This window comes from Podarcis muralis, chromosome 3 (assembly GCF_964188315.1).
Source record: "Podarcis muralis chromosome 3, rPodMur119.hap1.1, whole genome shotgun sequence".
Lineage (NCBI taxonomy): Eukaryota > Metazoa > Chordata > Lepidosauria > Squamata > Lacertidae > Podarcis > Podarcis muralis.
The window spans coordinates 45692069-45715645 of NC_135657.1; the positions used below are offsets into that span (position 1 = coordinate 45692069).

General features: G+C 41.9%; 1 protein-coding gene across 2 annotated transcripts in view; it reads left to right on the forward strand.

Moving 5' to 3' along the window:
- NID1 (nidogen 1) overlaps positions 1-23577 on the forward strand; it is a 58632-nt gene that overhangs the window by 14190 nt on the left and 20865 nt on the right. For both annotated transcript variants that reach the window (XM_028724081.2, XM_077925776.1), the window contains exons 3-12: positions 750-979; positions 3079-3494; positions 5680-5829; positions 6993-7244; positions 9961-10161; positions 10507-10749; positions 11688-11831; positions 13246-13374; positions 19653-19796; positions 21545-21667. In XM_028724081.2, the coding sequence (XP_028579914.2) occupies positions 750-979; positions 3079-3494; positions 5680-5829; positions 6993-7244; positions 9961-10161; positions 10507-10749; positions 11688-11831; positions 13246-13374; positions 19653-19796; positions 21545-21667 (2032 nt within the window). The remainder of the gene's footprint in view (positions 1-749; positions 980-3078; positions 3495-5679; positions 5830-6992; positions 7245-9960; positions 10162-10506; positions 10750-11687; positions 11832-13245; positions 13375-19652; positions 19797-21544; positions 21668-23577) is intronic.

Below are 23577 nucleotides of genomic sequence, written 5' to 3' on the forward strand. Positions count from 1 at the left end.
CCACATATGAGTCCACATATTTAGCTTTTAATCAACATTCTTCCCCATTCAAATTACATCAAAGTAGTCCACACCCATACTTTGAATCTGTATTTGTATATTAAGAGCAAATGTCTTCTTTCCCCCTCATACCAGTAGGTACTGTATTCACATTTGTGTTTGTCCCTGCCTTCTTTTATTCTAATGTGTCAATTAAGTAGTGACAGGACATGCACACAGCTGTCTGCATGCACACACTTTGTTTTTTAAAAAAAATCCCTGCCCAGGAAGTGTGCAAAAGCACACAGTGAAGCAATTGTAAATTTTTAATGGGGTTTGCTTGTGCAGTTTTCTGGCTTTGTGCGAATCTGAGGGATCAAATGTATATATGGCTATGTTACGAGAATAGCTGAAAAAGAAATAGAAGCAACAAGAAAGTAGGGAATATGGGATGGGGAGTTGCACAAAGTGATAACTGACCCACCCAAAAACAATAAAGCCAATTTTCTATGACCCCAAGTGGAGCAGTTTGGAGCCTAATTTCCACCAATTTACTGGATTATCCTTGTATCAGATAAACTTGAATTTACAAGGGGAAAGCATTACGATTGGTGTTGGGTGATGTCATGTGTTCTGTGCAAATTGATTGGGAATGCAAACAGCTGAAAGCAGACAGTGAACTCCAGTGTGCACAAACCCAGAGTCTCGTCTTTATGTCTAATCTTGCAATTTTTTTCTACAAATAAATAAAATTTAAATCTTCTCCACAGAGAAACACATTCCAGGCTGTTTTAGCGTCTTCTGATTCGAGTTCCTATGCTGTTTTCCTTTATCCAGAGGATGGTGTGCAGTTCCATAGTACACATACTAAAAACAATAAGGAAATTATCCCTGCTGTTGTTGGCTTCAGTCAACCCTCTACAAATTACTTCTTATGGGTAAAACCTGGAATATACAATATAATTGCTAATGAAGAAGAGTTCATTGGAAATCTGCACAAGTATGCTTTTTAATTTTTTTAAAAAAAACCTGTATTTCCTATAAGTCTTTTTGATACGTAAATGATGTTAGTAATCTTCTATATCACAAAATGCAATTAATCTTCATAAACTTGAAAAGGGTTTTTCATATTCATTTCTAAATCAGCATTCTTATTTTATTTGCGGATAAGGGATCAGAAATGTTAAAAGTTTTCTCCACCTGTGTACCTGTTATATGTACCTGTTATAGTCACTGATGAAGCACCATCGGTGTGCATGTCACTTTACATTTTCATATTCTAAAAGTCAGTTTCAAGTTTGACATTCTAAATAGACAACAAAGATCTAAAATGCAATTTGGCCCCCAAATCAAACAAATTTTGAAACAAATATACTCTGAAGCTTTCATCACAGTAAGAATAAACAATATAAATTCATCACTGGTGGGGATTTGATGGGGAACAAAGTAAGGCTGTCCACTCTCTCCTTTTTTGTTCATTAGCTATCAGTGGGGATGTGATTTTGGTGATAAACTCGACCCAAGTCAGTGGAACAGACTTTGGTCAAAATACCTTTCAAGTCTATTTGGCAATCAACAGAGAATTAACTCTAAAACTCACCTATAGATGGTACCTAACTGCTAGGAAGCTGGCAGTAATCCACCCTGGTGCCTCACCATGTTGCAGGAGGGGCTGCCCCACACTTGGTACATATCTCCACATGTGCTGGGAATGTACAAAAATCCAGGCTTTCTGAAATTCAGTATTCCAAGGAATTAATAAATAACAAAACAACAATTGCAAGTAAGACTAGAATTAGCTTTATTAAATATTCCAAGACAACAATCTGGATTTACATAATAAAGAATTAATAAGCCATTTATTAGAAGCAGCGAGAGACAACATAACCAGATACGTACTGGAAAGACCTTTCTAGCACAATCATATACCGGTACATGTAGTAAGAAAATAGTTTGGGAAACAGCCCTCCTTGAGAGATTAACAAATAAACTACAAATGACATGTGAACAAATCAAGAAAGATGGCTTTACCACAGTGTGGTTAATTTCATAGCATATGCCAGCAGTGGCGGAGCTTCATGCTCTGGCACCGGGGGGGTGGAGAGCAGGTGGGGGCATGGCTGATGCGTGTCCTGGGGGTGCGTCGTGCATCCTGGGGGCGTGGCACGCTGCCCGCAGGGGCGTGGCGTCGAGCGTGGGCAGGGGGCAGCTGCGATGGCTCCCTATCGGGATTGTGCTGCAGGGGGCGGTACACTCCCCCTGCGCCCCTCTTCCTCCGCCACTGTATGCCAGTATTGCAGAAATTGAATACACACACCCCTAATCAGCATTTGGCTCCATCTGCTTGATATAAATTTAAATTTAAACATATTTTTTTATATTTGACTTTGAACCCCTCTCCCACATTCATCAATATACCACCACATTATATTGTTTCATTGAGCAAAAATGACCATTACTCATACTTAATCTAAACACAACCACAAGGGCTTCCGATTAGGCATTTAGCTATGCAGCGTTGAATGTTATCTGTTAACTCTGTTCTATCCTGTTTCCTCTTTGTTTTTGTTTAAACCAGTTCATGAACTAAGAACTTATACATTAACCACTAAAAATGAACCATATGTTGCAGATATTACTGCAAATCTATTATGCTATTTTTGTGATAAACAAATTACATGAGACTAGGTCTATTTATTTGTATGATTTTTTTATTTCTATTATCCTTGTTTATGAAACCCAATAATTTTTTTTTACAAATAAATAAAAACAGACAATAAAGGAAGAAGGTGGTGGTGGTGGTGGTGGAAGAGCCATTACAGTGTGAATGTATGTTCATGATAGGCTGAACAAATGAGTTGCTCACACATTAAGGCCCAACTTAGGTGGCATGAAAGCTACTGAAAAATCAATACAATGTGGGTACCAATTTCCTTGGGAAGTGGTTTGCATGGAGTGGTGTGCAACTTAAGTCTGATTTTGAGCAAATGTGTTAGCATCGTGGTTGTGGCAATCAAATCATAGATAAAATTAACTTAAAAAAATTTAAAGTGTACAGTTCTTGCTTTAATATACAGTTGGAGATTTCTTTTATTTTAGGAGCAGCAATATGGGAAAACAAGGAGTCTGGGCATTTGAGATTGGTGGCTCAGATAGTATCCTGCCAGCCAAAGTCACTGAGACTGCTACCAGTGCAGAGTATAGTGATTATGACCAGTTTCAGGAAGTGGCTACAGAACCGTCCATATCAGAGCAAGGTTCCATTGAAATAAACCAGCCGGAAGTATCCGAAGATATTTCTAGCAGAGGAGATCAGCTGCACATTAGCTACAACTTACCTCAGCCAGCAGAAGCAGATGGCTTTCAGCCTCCTTATCAAGCTTTAACAGAGCATCCTCCAGCTGTGAATCCGTTCCCAACAGGGAAAAGCCCGCCTCTCCAGTTTCCAAACCAGCAATTTCCCAGGCACCACACTCAGATTATTGATGTAGAAGAAGATGATGAAACTGGAATTGGTAAGGTCATTCGGTATTTGAATGGTCATTTCAGGAACCACAGAATTGACTAGCATCATGATCTGATCAAAACCCAGTAGCCTGTTTGAATAATGTGTACATATACCATCTATGAGTCCTGTTTCTCTTTCCCAGAGAGGCCAGATTCTCTCAGAGCTTATATATCAAGAGAGAGAGAGAAAGAGGGGGGGGGGGGAGAGAGAGGGGGAGAGAATTGGACACAGATCCTCCAGAGCCTATTTCCTTCACCACTATGCCATTGAGAGCTAAGGGCACAAGTCTGCAGTAGGAAACCCAGCCAGATGGGCGGGGGTATAAATAATAAATTGTTGTTGTTGTTGTTCTCTGCAGCCAATATTCACTGGCATCATGAGAACAGTGTGTGTGCAGCCCTCAAATTCAGCCAGTTGGTAGGGGTTAACAGGATTTTCTTGCATGCCCTGGGAGTCCCTGCTAGGCTATAAAGATCTATACTGTACTATCACTCCTCAGATGTGATATCTCAGTTGCCACATCCATTACTTCAGAGGGAGGGAAGTGAAGTACAGCCACTCCTATCTGGCTGCAGCCAGGCTATAGCAAAGGAAGAAAAGGAAGCAAGGCCACTTGGATGGCTCTGCTGAGAGACCTATTCCTTTTGGCTCTTCCTGTCCCTGAACTGTTTCCAGTCTAGCTGGACAGTATAAGAACTTCATTACTTAAAAATGGATGCCTGAGTTTGCTTGTTGTCCTCCTTCCTCCTCATATTGTTACCCTTTTCCTTATAACTTTTAGAGTGTAAGTCTGAGGTCAGGTTTCCTGTTTTTATTGATCTGTAAGCCACTGGGAATATTTGTGTGAATGTATGTGGGAGGGCCTTTTAGACTGAACACTGAGGTAAAATAGTTATTTAAAGAAAGGCAATACTTTGTCAAGTCAAGAACAGCCCTTTGAAATGAGCAAACCGTAATGCTTACAGTGGTACCTCAGGTTGCATATGCTTCAGGTTACATACACTTCAGGTTACAGACCCTGCTAACCCAGAAATATTACCTCGGGTTAAGAACTTTGCTTCAGGATGAGAACAAAAATCGTGCTCTGGCGGCGCGGCGGCAGCTGGAGACCCAATTAGCTAAAGCGGTGCTTCAGGTTAAGAACAGTTTCAGGTTAAGTACGGACCTCCGGAACGAATTAAGTACTTAACCCGAGGTACTACTGTACATGTAGCACAATAAGTGCTCTTATGTTAATTTGTGTTCCCTAATATAATTGTTCAAAAGCAAAATATAAATACCTGTGATAGAAATCCTGTTTCACAACTATCTTAGAATTGTAGAGTTGGAAGGGACCCTGAGGATCATCTAGTCCAACTCCCTGCAGTGGAGGAATATGCAGCTGTCCCATACGGGGGTCGAACCTGCAACCTTGGTGTTAATCCGCACCACACTCTAATCTACTGAGCTAGGAAGGAGAGTGCTGTGAATCAAAACGTTGGTTGACTCGTTGTGACTGTGTTGGAAATCAGCATAGTCCTGCTTGTACAGTCTATAGGGACCCATAGATTTGTCCCCTGTGTAAGCTGTAATTACTTCCCCATGGACCAAATGCCTGCTAATGGCCAATGCCATTCTGAAGGCTGCTTTATATGTCACAAAGCAGGCATTTACAGCATGTCCGTTACATGTCCCTGCAGTGGACAATGTATTTTAAGGTGCTTCTCATGTTTCAAAATACAGGCCAGCAAATCCATGCCCAGGAACACTTGGCAAAGTCCTCCTGTATGTCTGTTGTGTACATGCAGGCATGTATCTTCCCTTCAGATTATTTTTTTAATTTATTACCTTCCACACACATCTCAAGCTTCAAACAGCTTTTAAAAAAAGCAAAAGCAAAACAGAAAATAACTAGAATTCTGTTTCATAAATCTAGATTTCTGTTACATAACCAGAGGGCTATGCATCAGTGCTAGTGCAGGAGGCAACACTCCTGCAGCAGGAATAGGATCTCCTGTTGTCTCCCAGTGGTGGTATATTTTGCTGTCCTGCCAGATGACTATTTATTTCACAGCTGCCAAGCAAAGTGCCCGGGAAAATAAAACTCACCATGTGTGGGTTAAGATGCTTTATGGCTAGGACAGGGGCAACATTTCTGACCCCTCTCTGAAATGCATTATGCTGAGAACTTTCCTTTTTTACTCTCTCTGCAGTGTTTCGTTACAGTACAGATGTCCAGCAAAGCTGTGCAAACAACCGTCGTCAGTGTTCAGTTCATGCTGTTTGCACAGACTATCCAAATGGCTTTTGTTGCAGTTGTAGTGCTGGCTACAAAGGAAATGGCAGGCAGTGTGTAGCAGAAGGTAATTTAAAAATTGTTTCAAAAATCATTACTCTAATATATACTACACATATGCATTTTAATGATCAATTTTTTTCCTACTGAATGCAATTATTTCCATCATATCTCCAGCAATGCAAAGCATAGGGATTGAACATGCTGCAGCGATAAAAGGAAGGTGCTGTCACCTACCACCCTTTTAGATTAATAAAGGTAAAGGTAAAGGTACCCCTGCCCGTACGGGCCAGTCTTGACAGACTCTAGGGTTGTGCGCCCATCTCACTCAAGAGGCCGGGGGCCAGCGCTGTCCGCAGACACTTCCGGGTCACGTGGCCAGCGTGACATCGCTGCTCTGGCGAGCCAGAGCCGCACACGGAAACGCCGTTTACCTTCCCGCTAGTAAGCGGTCCCTATTTATCTACTTGCACCCGGGAGTGCTTTCAAACTGCTAGGTTGGCAGGCGCTGGGACCGAGCAGCGGGAGCGCACCCCGCCGCGGGGATTCGAACCGCCGACCTTTCGATCGGCAAGCCCTAGGCGCTGAGGCTTTTACCCACAGCGCCACCGCGTCCCTAGCTTTAGATTAATACTTGGATACCCAAGTATTTAGATTAATACTTGGAGATAAAAGACTTGGTTAACCAAACTGATAAATGGGTTACATTTTATGCTTGTGTTTAAACCTCTTACTGAAGAAAGGTTCAGGAAAACTAGAGATCTGCAACACTAGAGGAGCTTGGTTTGTGAAACTCATTAAATTGTCAGAAGAAACTACATTATGTAATATTACATTGGATGATCAAATTATGCAGTTCAATTTTTTATTGAACTTTAGAAGCAAATAAACAGATAGTGCACTTTTATTCCAAATTAGGAAACTAGTTGAAATTAGAACTGATTCTCAGCATATAAAGGAGTTCAGAAGTTTACAAACAGAGATTAAAGATGTATGGATGAACATAGCAAATATATTCTATGTAAATATCAACATATATATGTAAGTGGTTCATTTGTCTAAAGTGAAGTGCCTAGTCTCTGATTATTGTGATCTGTTATTCTTTTACACTGTTATAAACAAACAAAAGTTTACAACACAGACCAGTGTTTTTAAGTGTGGTGCTTCAAAGCTTTTAATATATAATGGCTATGCTATATAACCTGGCTACTTTGGTTTTGTTATAATAAGGTTCTCCTCAGCGAGTCAATGGAAAAGTAAAAGGGCGGATCTTCGTGGGAAACAATCCAGTCCCAATTGTATTTGAAAACACTGACCTCCACTCTTACGTCGTGATGAACCATGGACGGGCGTACACTGCCATCAGCACAATTCCAGAAGCTTTGGGTTTCTCCTTGCTTCCTCTTGCCTCTATCGGAGGTATCATTGGGTGGATGTTTGCTGTGGAGCAACAAGGATATAAAAATGGATTCAGCATTACTGGTAAATTTTTACCTTTGCTTTTTAAAAGTTGCATGCATCTGTTTTGTAGACAATTCACAGGGACTCTGTTGTAAAATAAAGAAGTTCGTTGTTTCCAATCTGCTTCAAAGGACATGACTCAGAAACATATTATATTCCTCCACAGACCATTTTTGTAACGTTACACAAACCTCTCTTAATTTCTGTAAGACGGGGACACTTAATTTAGAGAAACAAGTGGCAGCAAAGAGTCATCAGGCACAGGTATAAAAGTCCATATTGTTTGCTGCCCATCCCAGTAGTGACCTTACTTCTGGGCTGCTAGCAAGTGGTGAGAGGTAAAGAATTGGTGGTTTGGTCCAGGGTGTTGCGGACTGCCTAGACCAAGGAAAGGAAATGAGATGGAGGGAGAGTTGGGTCACAGAAGAAGCTAGTAACAAGAGCCGTCTGCAGCAATACATATTTTTAAATGTAGTTTTGGATTTTATTAGTTATTGTGTTGTATGTTGTTGTTGTTAAAATTTCTATGCTGTCCTTCATCTGAGGATCACTGGGTGGTTTACAATATAAAAATACATACAATAGTAACAATCAAAAACAACAACACCTCCACACACTGTGTAGCCCCAGTTTTCCTACAGTGAAACCAGAGAAAAATCGGAAGCTTCAAGGACAACTAATCAGAGAGGAGCAAGAAAAGTGTTCAATATGTGGTTTTGATACTTAAGGAGAGAAACAAAAAGGACAGTTGGGGGGGGGGGGAGCTTGAATACTGGAACAGTAATAACTCAGACTGCAGGGAAGAGGGGGATACAGGTGTATCTGTTTTCTGAACTGCCCTGTGATCTAAAGTTACATCTGGGTGGCTGTGTAAATTCAGTAAGTATAATAAAATTAATGGCACAGCAATTTGTGCAGGTGGAAAAGGTGCTGTAAACCGAGCTCCCACTGAAATCTCTTCCTTTTGACTGGTTGAATAATAAATGTAGGCAAAGGACATTCATCAGAACACAACCACCAGTTTATCATACTACCTGCCTATGGGGGAGTGAAACAACCTCCTTTCCCCTTTATGTAGTTTTGGTATTGCTCCAAAGCTTAAAAAGTGATCAGTAGAAAGCAAGCAGACAGGAAACTCTCTTGAGCAAAGGGCAACTTCAGGCTTTTCTTGAATTTCATTGTTTACATTTTTTGCTTCAAAACAGCTGCTCCCCACTGATATTACTTCAAATATGTCTTTTGTTTGAAAGGTCATAGGGGAGAAAGTTCACTCGTTTCAAAAATTACATTTAGCTGATACCTATGAAGATAACAGCATTTACCATGCTGTTTTAGGAAAATTAAGCTGGGAGAAATTATTCTGAAATCTGTACTATTCCCCCCACCCCATTGAAACCAGTACTGTTAGTCAGCTTATGTGTGTGAAAGCATGTTTTGTTGTTGTTAGTATTGAATTAGTAGGATCTGAATATAGTGCTAACGACACAGCCTGTAGTTCCAATGCAATGCATAACCAGAAGGAATAACTGTACAGTGGTACCTTGGGTTACAAACACTTCGGGTTACAGACTCCGCTAACCCGGAAGTAGTACCTCGGGTTAAGAACTTTACCTCAGGATGAGAACAGAAATTGTGTGGTGACGGCACTGCAGAAGCGGGAGGCCCCATTAGCTAAAGTGGTACATCAGGTTTACCTAAAGTGGTACCTCAGGCTAAGAACAGTTTCAGGTTAAGAACAGACCTCCAGAATGAATTAAGTTTGTAACCAGAGGTACCACTGTACCTCTGCTCAGAAATTAAGCCTTTAAAAACTGGACACCCATGTAAAAATCACTCATCCTACTATTGCTGCTCCACTTGGGAAGGGGAAATTGTTCTTCTCTCAATTGGAGTTCCCACCTGCTGCTGTTTGGGGAACTTCATCAACCCGCTCGATTCCCCAATAAAGCTCCTGTGCTACTCTTGCCACTGTTCTATGGATGGAGAAGGCAAACGTAGGTGAAATGGATAAGGGGGTTGTTAATTTCAACTCATTTTTAGAGAGTTTAAGGGGCTGGTGCCTTGTCCATTTCACTTATTTACCCTTCAAAAATAGGATGCAAATACCAGCACTTGGGCATACAACATATTTTAATGTTAAAAATTTAAATCAAAGTTTCCGTCTTCATCTCTGCAATCACAGTATAGATCACACTTGAAAATGACACATACATTGACAATTCCATCTCAGATTTTGCTGGTATCAGTTCTGGAAGCTCCCATCACCTAGGGATGCCTTTTTTAGAGTAGGCTGTGGTCAAGTTGTGTCCAGGAAATGGAGAGAAGTGAGTTTACACACTGTCACCAAATGAATCACAAGCCAGTCTGCAAGCCAGGTGAGAATAGTGCTTTGTCAGTCCACATCTGAAAAGACTGTCCCACATTCTCCTCAAGGTTGTTCAAATTCTGTAAAGGATGATTGCAAAAACGTAGATAGAATTGAGACAAATACTGGGATATTAATCCATTCCTTATCAGAAGTAATGCTGGAGAACCCTTCAGTCATTTCAGTCTTTGGTAATGTATATATTTCTCTTTAACTAGGAAAAAGAAGGCCATCAATTATAACCAGATCCCATAGTGTAGTTTTGACAGCACGTGCAGTTTAAGGAGACTGTGGTCTCAACTATATATGCGTTTCAGCACATGGTGAATGTTTATTTAAAAACAGAAATAAAAAGTTTCATTAATCTTCTAGGTGGTGAGTTTACAAGACAAGCTGAAGTTACATTCCTCAACAACAATGAAAGGGTGACCATTAAACAGAAATTCAGTGGAATTGATGAACATGGACATCTTACAATCAGCACAGAACTTGAAGGCAAAGTGCCTGAGATCCCATTTGGTTCTTCAGTTCATATAGAGCCCTACACTGAGCTCTATCATTCTTCTAGCTCAGGTGAGTTGAATAGCTGTGAAACCTTGCTACTTCCATTTCATTTTAACAAGTTGTCTAAGCCTGTGACAAGAATGAGCACTGCAAGAGGAATCTTCCGTTTTGTCTTACATTTGTCAAGAAGCTTTTCACTGTAACATCTGAAGAACTTTTAGAGTAATATTTTCATCGAATTTGGCTCCTATACAAATTTTTAATACACAAATTAAAATTTCTAGCTGTATATAAAGTAACAATCATAGCTTTGGGTTTTTTTAATACACTCATATGTGAGTACCAAAGATTGAATGAATTTACTCAATATTTTAATTCCCTTCTTATTTATATAAGATTCTTTCCTTGTTTCAGTTATCACATCGTCATCTACTAGAGAGTATACAGTGACAGAACCAGAAAGGGATGGAGTGTCTCCATCTTACACAGTTCCATACCAATGGCGGCAGACAATCACGTTTGAGGAGTGCATTCACGATGACTCTCACCATCCAGTTTCAGCAACTCAGCAGCTATCAGTGGACAGTGTCTTTGTCTTGTATAACAGAGATGAACAAATTTTACGATATGCCATGAGCAATTCGATTGGTCCAATTGGTATGTTCAGTGAATTTTTTTTCTGGTTTGTTTCCATTGTACTGTTTTAAGGTTCATTAGATTCCTGTCTCTTTTACCCTGTGGGCTGTCAAACGGAAGAGATTATTTGTAAGAATGGTCCCAAAGGATCTGACTAAAGGTAGATCTATTCCAACTCTTGCTTCCCACAGAAGCCAGCCAGGTATCTCTGAGAAGAGCACAAACAGAAGTTGTCCACCTTTGCTCCCAATTGATTGGCATACAGCTTGCAGAAGAGTGCACAAAAGTATATGGAATGTTCCACATTCATAGCAGATGCAAAGCCACAGCCATTATTCTGGGACATGTGGCATGTGATGAACTTTTTGTGTCATGATTCAGGAATGGGGAACCATGCAGGGGCAATTTTTTTTCTTGGGGCAGGAGAGAGAAGGGGTAGGTCTGCCCACTACTGGCTCTGGCCTCACCCTCTTTTTGGCTTTTCTCCTACCCACAGCCCTGGCCAACCCCAGTATGTGACTCCTGAGAAACTACCAAAGAGGGATTGCATCCCTTAAACATAGAAATTGTTCTCTTCCCCTTCCATAGCTACTACTGATTGAGAGTTCCTCTCTGTATATAATGAATAAACTTAGAAATGTTTAAGATAATGGCTTTGGACTATTAGTGACACATCTTTAGCATTCATTACTGTTATAGCCATGGTATTTGAAGGTTGTGTTTGTTTGTTTGTTTGTTTGTTTGTTTGTTTGTTTGAAGGAATCAGTTCTAGTGTCAAACTAGAGAAGTGTGTTTGAAAGCAATTGACCATGGAGAGTCTAAGCTTTATGAGAAATGTTCTCCCAAGCCCATGTATTACGTGTCTGAAGGCCAGTCCTTGTAAATGTATAGTAGTATAGTAGAATAGCAGTAGCAGTATTGAGATTCTCATTTTAGTATCTTCTGTGGCTTCTTGACAGATGGTACAGGTGATAAAAGTCGCAATCCCTGCTACACAGGGACCCACCAATGTGACACAAATGCAGTTTGTCGTCCAGGAACAGGCAATCAGTTCACCTGTGAATGTTCTGTGGGCTTCCGAGGAAACGGACGTACATGTTATGGTATGAAAATATATCTCTTTAGGAAAAAATAAACTGACTTCCATAGAGTTTTCAAACAGCTGAACTCAAAGATGCTACAAGTGAATTCAGTTGGATATTTTCTTGGAACTTTGAGTTCAGCTGCTTGATACCAACATCACTATGGATCCACTAAAACATATCCATAGGACATCTTCCTAAGTGACTTATTATCTTTCCCTGAAACAGCGTCTAGCACTCTGTAGCTTTCCTAACTGTGTGTCGCGACACGTTAGTATGTTGGCTGCAGTGTGTAGGTGTGTCACATGAACGCTCCCTGCACTCCTCCTGGGGCTGGAAAGGGGTTAGTTTAACCTCTGGTTGCTAGTAAAACTGAATTACTGCATTGCGAAATGATGCAAAACTGAATTATTGTGTCGTGAAATGATGCATGTCCCAAAAGTTACCAACTTGAAAAGTTTGGAAAGCTCTGGTCTAGCAGAAAGACACACAAATTAATGAGAGCGCCTGAGCCCCACTTCAACAGACTTAAAGGAGGACTTGCCCATCTTTGAGGGAAAAGGAGGTGGGAGTGGTTTTGAGCAGAAAAATAGCTAGAGAGGAAATAATATGGTAAAGGTAAAGGTACCCCTGACCGTTAAGTCCAGTCACGGAAGACTATGGGGTTGCGCGCTCATCTCACTCTGTAGGCCAAGGGAGCTGGCGTTTGTCCGCAGGCAGCTTCCGGGTCATGTGGCCAGCATGACTAAGCCGCTTCTGGCGAACCAGAGCAGTGCACGGAAATGTTGTTTACCTTTCCGCCAGAGTGGTACCTGTTTATCTACTTGCACTTGATGTGCTTTCGAACTGCTAGGTGGGCAGGAGCTGGGACCGAACAACGGGAGCTCACCCCATCGTGGGGATTCGAACTGCTGACCTTCTGATCGGCAAGCCCTAGGCTTTGTGGTTTAGACCACAGCGCCACCCACGTCCCTCAATAAAGTATTCCTCCACAGTTCCTCCCCTCAAGTTCACAGCATCCTGAGGCTACTTTATTAGAAATCAATTCAAATCAGGGGAATTTTTATCTACAACTGTGCATTGAATCTAGGTTGGACCATGTTGTTTCAATTCTAAATTACTGTACCAAGCTCTTAGGAATCAGGCAGGTACAAATGAATCAACATACCAAATGGCAGAGTAAGACACTGTGCACTTTATCACTTGTGCCTTGACATGTTACTTGTCAAATACTTTGAATCCTGCAATCAGAGGAGATTCAGTTATTTTTATCTAGGCATTGGACTGCAGTCACATACAATAGCTTTTTAAACAGGCTTTCAATATATAACTTTACTTCAGCTAAAATAGATGCCTAAGTTATACATATGTCATGGCCTGCCCTTCAGGAATTATATTAGTGACCTCTGTATAATAACATTGCCTCTTTTTGTAGATATAGATGAATGCCAGGAGCAACCAACAGTGTGCGGTGACAATGCAGACTGTATTAATCAGCCAGGGACTTTCCGATGTGAGTGTCTAGAGGGATATCAATTCTCAGCTGATGGGCGAACGTGTGTGGGTGAGTTTTAATTTTGGAAACTTTCTGTTATTGTTACTAGGAAACTGAGATCTGATGGAGAACATATCAAACAGAGATTATTTTTTAATACCTCCCTTAATTTGTTGGTTGTTTTTGTAAAAAAAAAAAGTTTGTTTATTTTATTTGAAAAATATCAGAAATGTAAAGAATGCTGTTCCTTGATTTGGGGAAGGCAATATTTAGGTTTTGTAAAGGATTATTACGGATAGGCACTGCAGGCTTGGTCTGCTTTGGACATCATCCAAAGCATGCATCTGGTTTAAGCTAAGCCAGGGCCCTTTTTAACTCATGCAAAGTACTTGTTCTCCCCCTCAGTAGGGATGCCAGGTCCTGACCTAAAGACTGCATGCTGTTCCAGGTCAGAAAGTTAGCATCCTGGAACGGGCTCTCCCACTTTTGATCTGCATCACTGCAGCAGTCCATTCTCTCATCCACAACTTGCTATGGGTCAGAGATGTATCCTGCTTGCAATAGCAAACTGTAGAGGAGGATGGGATGATTAGGGTCTAGTTGTACAGAAATTGAAGATACCATTCCTAAATGCTTTTTCTGAATGTTATTCAGAAGCATTAAAGCAAGAGTCAACAGACTAGAGTCAGGAGCAGGCTACCCCACTTCTCCCTTGAATCACCAGGCAACTTTAAAAAAGTGAGCAATGAAGTACCATATTTTTCACCCCATAGGACGCACCAGCCCATAGGACGCACCTAGTTTTTTTGGGGGGGAAATAAAGAAAAAAAATTATTTCCCCCCCAGGTGCAGGGCTGGGGCGGGGGAAGCCCAAGCTTCCCCCAACCCCAGCCCCCAGAACAGGCTGCTACCCGCAAGCCGTGGGAGAGCTGCGCGAAGTCGCACAGCTCTCCCACGGCTAGTGTAGAGCTGCGCGAAGCCCAAAGCTTGGGGCGTGCTGAGCTCAGCGCGCCCCAAGCTTCTGGGTGCCGGCAAGCTCTCTGCTAGCCGTGGGAGAGCTGCGCGACTTTGTGCGGCTCTCTCACGGCTAGCGGAGGACTGCGCGAAGCCCGAAGCTTGGGGCGTGCTGAGCTCAGCGCACCCCAAGCTTCTGGGTGCCGGCAAGCTCTCCGCTAGCCTTGGGAGCGCTGCGCGAAGCCCGAAGCTTGGGGCATGCTGAGCTCAGCACGCCCCAAGCTTCTGGGTGCCGACAAGCTCTCCGCTAGCTGTGGGAGAGCTGCGCGACTTTGCGCGGCTCTCCCACGGCTAGCGGAGGGCTGCGCGAAGCCCGAAGCTTGGGGCATGCTGAGCTCAGCACGCCCCAAGCTTCTGGGTGCCGGCAAGCTCTCCGCTAGCTGTGGGAGAGCTGCGTGACTTTGCGCGGCTCTCCCACGGCTAGCGGAGGGCTGCGCGAAGCCCGAAGCTTGGGGCGTGCTGAGCTCAGCGCGCCCCAAGCTTCTGGGTGCAGGCAAGCTCTCCGCTAGCCATGGGAGAGCTGCGTCTCCCACGGCTAGCGGACAGCTTCCTGAAGCCTGGAGAGCGAGAGGGGTCGGTGAGCACTGACCCCCCTCGCTCTCCAGGCTTCAGCGAAAGCCTGCATTCGCCCCATAGGATGCACACAAATTTCCCCTTCATTTTTGGAGGGGGAAAAGTGTGTCCTATAGGGTGAAAAATGCGGTATATGTAAACAAAACAAAACAACTCCCCCATGTGTGACATCACTTATAGTCAGGGCTGTCTTGCCCATAGGTGCTAGGGGTGTGGGGCACCTGGGCGCCAGGCTCTCAGGGATGCCTGAGAGTTGAGTCCGGGGAGGAGCCCGCCCATCGGTCGGAGTGCTGTGATGGGCTCTTCTGCTGCAGGCGGCTCTGCGCCATTAGTTCGGGGGCAACTGAGCCAGCGAGACACTGAGGTGGCTGGCCGGCTCTGCCCTCCTCTGGGACTGGGCAACCTGGGGGGGGGGGCGTGCTGGGTGAATCTTTGCACCCCGGCTCCGCATTTGCTTAAGACAGCCCTCCTTATAGTTCATATTTGAATACTGTGTTCTTTGCAACTGAGATTTCAAACATACATATTTGTATATATAAATGTATATTCATTTAAATCCGAAACCTGATTAAATCAATACCATTAAGATTTTTTTAAAAAAAACTTTTGGGCTGAGGGGAATATGTTCTACAAGCCTGAGATAGCTATGCTGTCTTTTCCATTAATAGCATCCATTAATAGCATCCTATGTAAATAGTTTTGGTAAGGAGTACTGAGGGGAAGATGAAAGACTTGTAAGTGCAGCTGATCCAATAATAAATGTCTTTAATATATGAAGACTGATGAAATACATGGCAAAGTTATGTAACGTGAGAGGATTTGTGGAAGCTTTACACAGACAGCTTTGTAGGATGTGCCAAACAACTGTATCAAATCTTTCCTTTCTTGCATTTAGTTGTTTAAACATCTGTTTGAAGGAAATTTGAGCTTGAGACTACAGCAAAGCATTTCCTGAATGGTTTACTTTCTTTCTCTTTCCCCCAGAAGTAATTGGTTAGCTCACTCTTTTGCCAAAGATAGTGGATAACCGTCTAATAGTCTGATTCTGTGCATGGAAGAAAATTCACTTCTGCCTCTATGGTTAGGCAAAGTGAGGTGAGTGCCTCAGGCAGCAGATGTTGGGAGCAGAAGTAGCAAACTCTCTGCCTGTTCCCCCTAAGCCCCATGACCATTTATCTCTTTTGGAGGACAGAGCTATACATGCGGGATGGCATGTCTTGCCCCCTATTAAACTAGCCTGCAGCTTTACGGTGTGGTGGAGAGGACACTTACTTCACCTTTAGTGTTGAAGTAAGATTTAGCTGCCAATTCTAGGACTGGCTTTACTATTAGACAGAATGAAGCAGCTGCCTCGAGCAGCACATAAAGCAAGGTGCAGAGCAGCAGTGAGGTGTAAAACAGAGCTGTGTGTGCCTTAAAGGCAGATACTCTGAGGGTTTAGTCCTCAGAAGAACAGCTTTCATGGTAGAAACAGTGAGGACAGGCTATGTGTTCTGTAGGATGCTCCATGGAGCAAGCTGTGAAGGCTACTTTAGGCATTATTAGCAATTTTTAAAAAATCAGAATCAAACAAGGCTCCCCTTTTCAGTAAAAATGAAATTTTAATTTAAAAATTTACATGAATTTTAGATTTAAGAATGGTAGAAATATTTTTATTTCTAACATGTTTTGAATACAGAGTATAGAGTTATCTTAAATCCCAGATGTCAAAACCTAGCAGTGACTTGTTCAGTTTGGTATTGTTTTGTATTTGTTTAGAACTCATGCATCTGCCAATGTTTTTATATCTTACTGAGCTCCTGATGCGATTGCCAAATTACAATCTTTGGTCATCTTTGGCTTAGTTTTTAGTAAGATAGTAAATCATTCTCTGTGTGAGCAGCATTTGCGAGAGGCCTCCAGTGTTTTATTATCCTTGCAAATGTTGTCATTGTAGATCATTTCATTTCACAGCCCCAGGCTCGGTTTGAGGGGAGAGGGAGGGAGGGAAGTGCTGATATTAAGGTATTCAAACCTCTTGATTAGATACCTCGCCAGCCTGCCAGCCAGAATGAGGAGATGACAGTGCTTATCCCAGTAGCTTTTGAGATCATCGACCTTCTGGCTGTTCCATTGGGATTTGGAGGAATTGTGTTGCAGTGACTTCAGTCTTTCCTGGAGGTTCAGGTTCAGATGGTGGTGCTTGGTCGTTTGTTTCATCCCTTAGCCATTGGCCTATGGGGCGCCTTAGAGTGTTATCTTGTCCCTCATGCTGTTAAACTGGGGAGGAACTTGTTTCATTTAAATTACTCCCTAGTCCTTAAATGTATTTTAGAGGAAGGCTTGGCAGGCTCTGGCTTTCCGCATTCTACTCAGGGTGGCCACAGTAAGAAAGGTAGCCCTGCCCAGAATCTTGTTTCTCTTTCAGGTCCTTCCCCTTTCAGTTTTGTGTAATATCCTTACCTCTTGGTAATGCCTTCTTAATAGGTTTATGTTTTTGCTCTAAATGGCCCAGGTTAACCTCCTTGTTGTAATATAAAGCCAGCTTGGATTTATAGTGGTCCCTCACTTACCTACATATTTTGATGCCTTTCAGCTTCAGCAAATGTCAGTAGGCTCTTCTGGTTTGCATGAGGCTAAACAATCTGAAGCTTAATCCAGATAAGATGGAAGCATTGTGGATAGGGAAACCCAACAATCTTGGATAGTAGAATTCAACCAATCATTGATGGGGAGGTCAGACCTTACTATGGTCATTCAGGCATTAACAACTTCCAAAAGTGACTACTGCAATTTTCTCTCTTTGGGATGCCTTTGAAGGCAGCTCAGAAACCACAGTTGGTGCAGAATACATCTGGCTTGTTTTTGGCCTGGCCAATTAGATTATATCATGCTGATACTTCAGCAGTTGCCAGTACAATTCGAAGACAAGTTAAAGTACTAGTGAAAACCTTTAAAGCTCTAAATGGTTTGGGATCAGGTTAGAGTCCACTTGCACCCATACCAGCCCTACTCATATCCTAAGACCTATAAAAGAAGGCATGTTGAGATGCCCAACAGTAAAAGCTATTTGGCTGGTGGGCATAAGGAACAGGGCCTTTCCTGCAGAGGCCTCCCATTTATAAAACTCAATTCCACAAGAAATCAGGAAGGCCCCCATCACTGAACTCTTTTTTAAAAAAGAGCTCTAAAGACATACTTCTTTAGAATGGTCTTTGGGAATGAAAATGTCAAGTTGGCACCTCAGTTAGACTGGCTGGACCAGGTGTACAATGCTGGCTTTATGATACTTTAGTCTATGTTTGTAACCAGTCTCTTATTGTAATCAGAACCAGTAGTCTTACTACTGTATTTTAATTATCGTTGTTGATGTATTTTAGTGATTGTAAAATGCTTTGTGAGATGATGGTTCTGAAGAGCAGTATATAATAAAATCAATTGCCCACCCTGGGCCCCTTTGGGAGAAAGCATGGGATATAAATTAAACTAAATAATTTAAAATAATAATAGCAACTATAACAGTAATAATAATAATACAGTATTGCACTATGAAAATGTATGCTCTATTTCTGGATTTGATTATTTTTTCTACTGAACCATATGGAGTAGATTAAACTTCCAGAATCTAAATTTTGCGCACAATGGGCAATACTTGTAGTATTCATTTTCTTCCTGAGAAATTCTGAAGCATTGCTGTCTAGTTCAAACAATGGAGGGAAGTAAAAAAAACTAATAAGGGTTTGAAGAAGTGGGGTTGGTGGAGGGATTGTGGGGAAAATTTGACTCAAGAGAAAGCACAATGGAAGAAAACACAGATTTAATAATGAGAGAATGGTTAGCTGATAAGCTCATGTAGAGTGAGGGGAAAACATAAAAAATGAATAAGGGGAGCTGAGTGAAGAGATCAGCTGAAGAACAGGACTTGCATCTTGAAGGTTGTGTAATTAACAAACTGAAGGGGCTATGAGGAAGAAAGGCCAGCAATTAGAAGTTTATTCATGTCCCCATACATCAAGGAAAGTGCAATTTTTGTTGCCACTGAAGAGCAAAAAAACAAGAGAAAGGAGTAATCTTCCCTGTCTCCTAGGCATGTAGTTTGGAGAACAGGCCTTTTCCTTTGTGTATAATGATCTGTTCCTCACCGCATGCCCAGGAGACAGGGAGGATAACTTGTACCGTTAACAAGGATGGATGGAAGAGAGCTGTTAGGTGAAAATAATAATATTTATGGCTTTGCAACAGAAGTATTAGTGGGGAAGACATTAAGGAGGAATGATTATATATAGGATAGCACAGAAGTGTAACCTTATGTAGAATTGAGAGCAAGCCTTATAAAAAGGTGGTCACTGAACAGCTGCATGTGACTGAACACACTAAAAGAAAGTTTGAGAAATCCATGGCTTAAGGGGAGTGAAAGAAATGACAAGGAAAAGTAACTGGCGGAGTAGGACCGCCAGATGACTAACAAACCCAAAGACCCAAGTGAGAAAGCGTTGAAACTGTAATAGATTTGAAGGACAAAATGCAATTTAACTACTGGTGGCAATAGGATTGTCTGGGAAAACCCCAAACAGCTTTCAAGTAATGCTTGGGCTGTTCACAATTAGTGTGATTTCCACACCCAGTTTTCAGTGTGCTGTAATGTAAAATGTTATCTCTTCTTAGTGTAGTGTTAGTTTTTATGCTAGAACTAACTGAAAATGTTAGTTCTAGTTTTATTTTTGTTTCATTCGCGTTTCCCTCTGTTAAAAATTATTAAAGTGAGTGTTCCTACCTTGCAGCTATTGAACGTGTCGTCAATCATTGTGTGACGGGAACACACACTTGTGACATCCCTCAGCGTGCCCGCTGCATATACTCTGGTGGCTCTTCTTATATCTGTGCATGTCTACCAGGCTTCTCTGGGGATGGACGTTCCTGCGAGGGTAAGTGGCACCATGAACCCCCCCCCCTTCTGTCTTGTCCTTTGAGGCCTTTGTAGCGCTTGGTTATCTGATCCTCAATAATTTGTTTTGGCTTTTTTGCTTTCTGTAACAATTTTTTGAGTTGGGAATCTAAAACCAGAATAAAGCAGAGTTTCCACACTGTCTTCGCTACACACATTTTCTCCACATTTTAATCTTTTCTAAAAACCTCTTTTTACTAGTGTTGTTTGCTGGCATTCATATGGAAGTGTTGTTATTGCGTGTCGAGGTCCCCAAGCCACCCCCCAGATAACTCACAACGCACACTTAATTTTTGTTTAAGGTTTTTGGCATAATTTTGGCCACAACTTTATTTAAATACAAAACCGTGAGTGGTTGTTTAGGCATTGGTTAAGCCTATCTGTCCCCCCGCCTGGGGACAGAACTGACTTCCGGGCACCACCGAAAGACAGTGCGGGAAAACAAGTCGGGGAGAAATGGAGCTGAGTCACAGACCCTCAATTCTCATCCGCATGCTCCCCGAAGGCTTGCCAGCCCTAGTCCCATTCCAGGGATTGGACGTAAAGATGGCAAGCCCCAGGATTCCTTTAACGGAATTCCCTTTCCGCAGCAATGGTGGAGGGGCAGGTCCAGCCTATCCTAACCCCTCCTCCACTAATTTATAACCAATGCCTAACCGCAACCTTACAAGTTGTGACGATTTGCTACGCAGTAGGCAAAAACCAAATGGCCCAGCCAATCAGCCAGATGGACAAAATTCCTACCAGGCCCCTGCCCCAACGGCAGATGACCCCATGACAGGCATAGCAAGGTCAATGCAACAACCCCTTACTCAAGGGTGGGTGGGTGGGTGATCCGTTACACGCAGCAAAGAGAAAGCTCCAGGCTGTGTGCAGAGTATTTAAACATTTTACCCCTCCCACCAAAATTGCAACATAACTTTTACCCCAGCAACCCAGTGAACCAATCACTGCCCCAGGCCATCTTTAGAGACCCTGCCTGGTAACAGAGGGGTGGCTCAGCAGACCCCACCGCAACACGTGCTCTCCATGAAGGAGAACACGCTTTCCCAAATGCATGTGACTATCCTAAATCACAGAAATAAACAAATCGATAGCGATAATATCCATGTTTACGAGATGCATCTTAAATTGTCAGCATCCTCATTTGCATATCAACAGTTAAAAGATTTCTGATCTTTAGTGTACCATTTATAAAGCTCATCTGACTGCACATATCATAAAGTAATCTTTTAGTGGAAATGCACCGCAATGCACAGTGTTGTTTTCCCAAGCTACCCATGTCACATTGAGTCCTTTCCTCTCATAACATGGTTGTCCTAGTTTAGGTTACCCTAGTTTAGTACATGGTATGCTATGTCCAATAGATTATCTCCTTGTCTTTTTGGCAGTCTGGTTGGCTTGCTGTGATTCTATGCTTTGGAACCAACTGCCCAAGCTACAATCTGTTCATGTATAAAACATTGCTTATGTAACTCAAAACATCAGTTATTTGAATGGTGTGTCAATGGACACTTAAACTCGTTAGATCATTAAACATTGACCAATGTGCGTGGTCATAGCTGCCCAACATCTTGGCTGAATGAGATGTTTGTCTCATGGTAGCGTATGAAAAAGGATGCAGGTCCAGATCCTTGTAACAGAGGACCTAAGGCTGGCCTACATGCATATTTTTCAGTTCCTTAAAAGGAGTGCAGCTTATAATATGGTCTTTCTTTTCTTTTATAGATGAAGATGAATGTAAGCTGAGCCGCTGTCATCCGGATGCTTACTGCTATAACACACAAGGGTCCTTCAGCTGCCAGTGTAAGGCAGGTTATCGTGGGGATGGTTTCCAGTGTGTGACAGGAGGTAAATAAATGTTATTTTCTAAAAATCCTAGCAGAAGCAAACTGTTGACAGACAGCATGGTGGAATGCCCTTAAATGAACAGAAGTTGTTTAACAACTGTGTACTCTGATTTTAAAAAAACCTGAATTATTTGATCAAGCAGTGATTCTTTAATATGGCGCTTTCCATAGTTTATCAAGATTCCCTTTTTACTTTAAGACTTTTTACAGTTAAATCCTTTATATGTCAACTCAGAAATAAGGCCTATTGAATTTAATGAGATATATTCTGAAGTGAGTATAGGATTTCAGTTGGGAATCACATGTTTTTGAAAATTAAGCCTTGCATAAATTCTGGCTTTTTTCCTGAGTTAAATATCTCCTTTGTCAGCTTATGATTTTAGCTAATACATACTGAAATTTTGTGTAAGGAGCACTAAGAGCTATGTAATCTAATCTGATCAGTTGGTGCTATAGAAAATATTCCATGCTACTTATAAGACTATCACATTCACTCCAGAAAGATTCTCTCTTCCATTTTGCTATTTGTTTTGCTGAAAAATGCTATCTTTCCTCTACTGTGAACCTGTTTGGAAGTAATGCTGTAATTTTGCTTTGCATTGTTTTGCTAATTATGTTAGATTTCCTTTTGGGTTATAATTTCATTATTTTGAATTAAGATTGTGTTATCATATGGATTTCCTTTTCTGAATGAGGAACCATGGGCATAAATCAGAATAGGGCATTAGGTTTTGGTTTTGTTTGCATTGTGTTGTGCATATTTATAATTGGTCTGCAAATCAATAAATCAATAAATAAAGCACATCACTGCTCGAAGGATCATGCCTGGAACATGGGGTGCTGGATGTTGAATTTTGGAGAAAGAGACAATGTCCTTTTTCATGTGAGAGGTAAGTACAGATAGAAAGGAAGGAGGTGATTTCAAGGGAAGAGAGAGGATGCTTTCCCCCCTAATTCCTATCCCTTTCTGACAGATGAAAGTTGTGATATGTAGTGGTAGACAAATAGCCTGCAGCATGTGTGTAATAATAATCTAGCAGAGCAATCCATACACCCATAATAGGTATGTTATTTCTTGGTCCAATAGAAGGATACAAAGTTGGCCATAAGTAATTAGGTTTGAGGGATTCAGATAAAATTAGGTTCTATTCTTAGTTACGCAAATTTTCACTTCTTTGCAATGTCAACAGCAGTCTTATAAACAGACAGTCCTATACTAGAGTACCTAGGATCAGATATAAGTTGATTTCTACAGGTGGAATGCAACAGCTGGTATGTTGCCAGTGCCCAAATTAAGCTTGAACATGGCACTGTCACAGAATCAGTCCTATGGAGTACTCCGTTGGTAAGAATTTCTGTCAGCTGCTCATTGATGCTCTGGACGCTGAGGATGGGAAAGAGAGAGGCCCTGTATGGCCCTATTTTCACAGCAGCCTAACAGCTTTTCTGTCCCAGTAGAAGAAAGAAAACCTGTTCCTGTCTCTTTCAACATGTTTGGGTTTTGTAGTTAAGGAATAGAACATAGTGTTTCATCTGGGAAGAGCCATCCAACTTCGCCTTGCTAACTATTTACTACAGTGTTACCTCTGGTTAAAAACTTAATTCGTTCCGGAGGTCCATTCTTAACCTGAAACTGTTCTTAACCTGAGGTACCACTTTAGCTAATGGGGCCTCCCACCACTGCTGCACTGCCACCGTGCAATTTCTGTTCTCATCCTGAAGCATAGTTCTTAACCCGAGGGACTATTTCTGGGTTAGTGCAGTCTGTAACCTAAAGCGTCTGTAACCTGAAGCATCTGTAACCCGAGGTACCACTGTATTTTGCTACAGTCATAAATGTCACTGAAGCTATTGTGGGCCTATGAGACTATATGTTCTACAGCGTCTGTGTTGTCAACACACACACACACA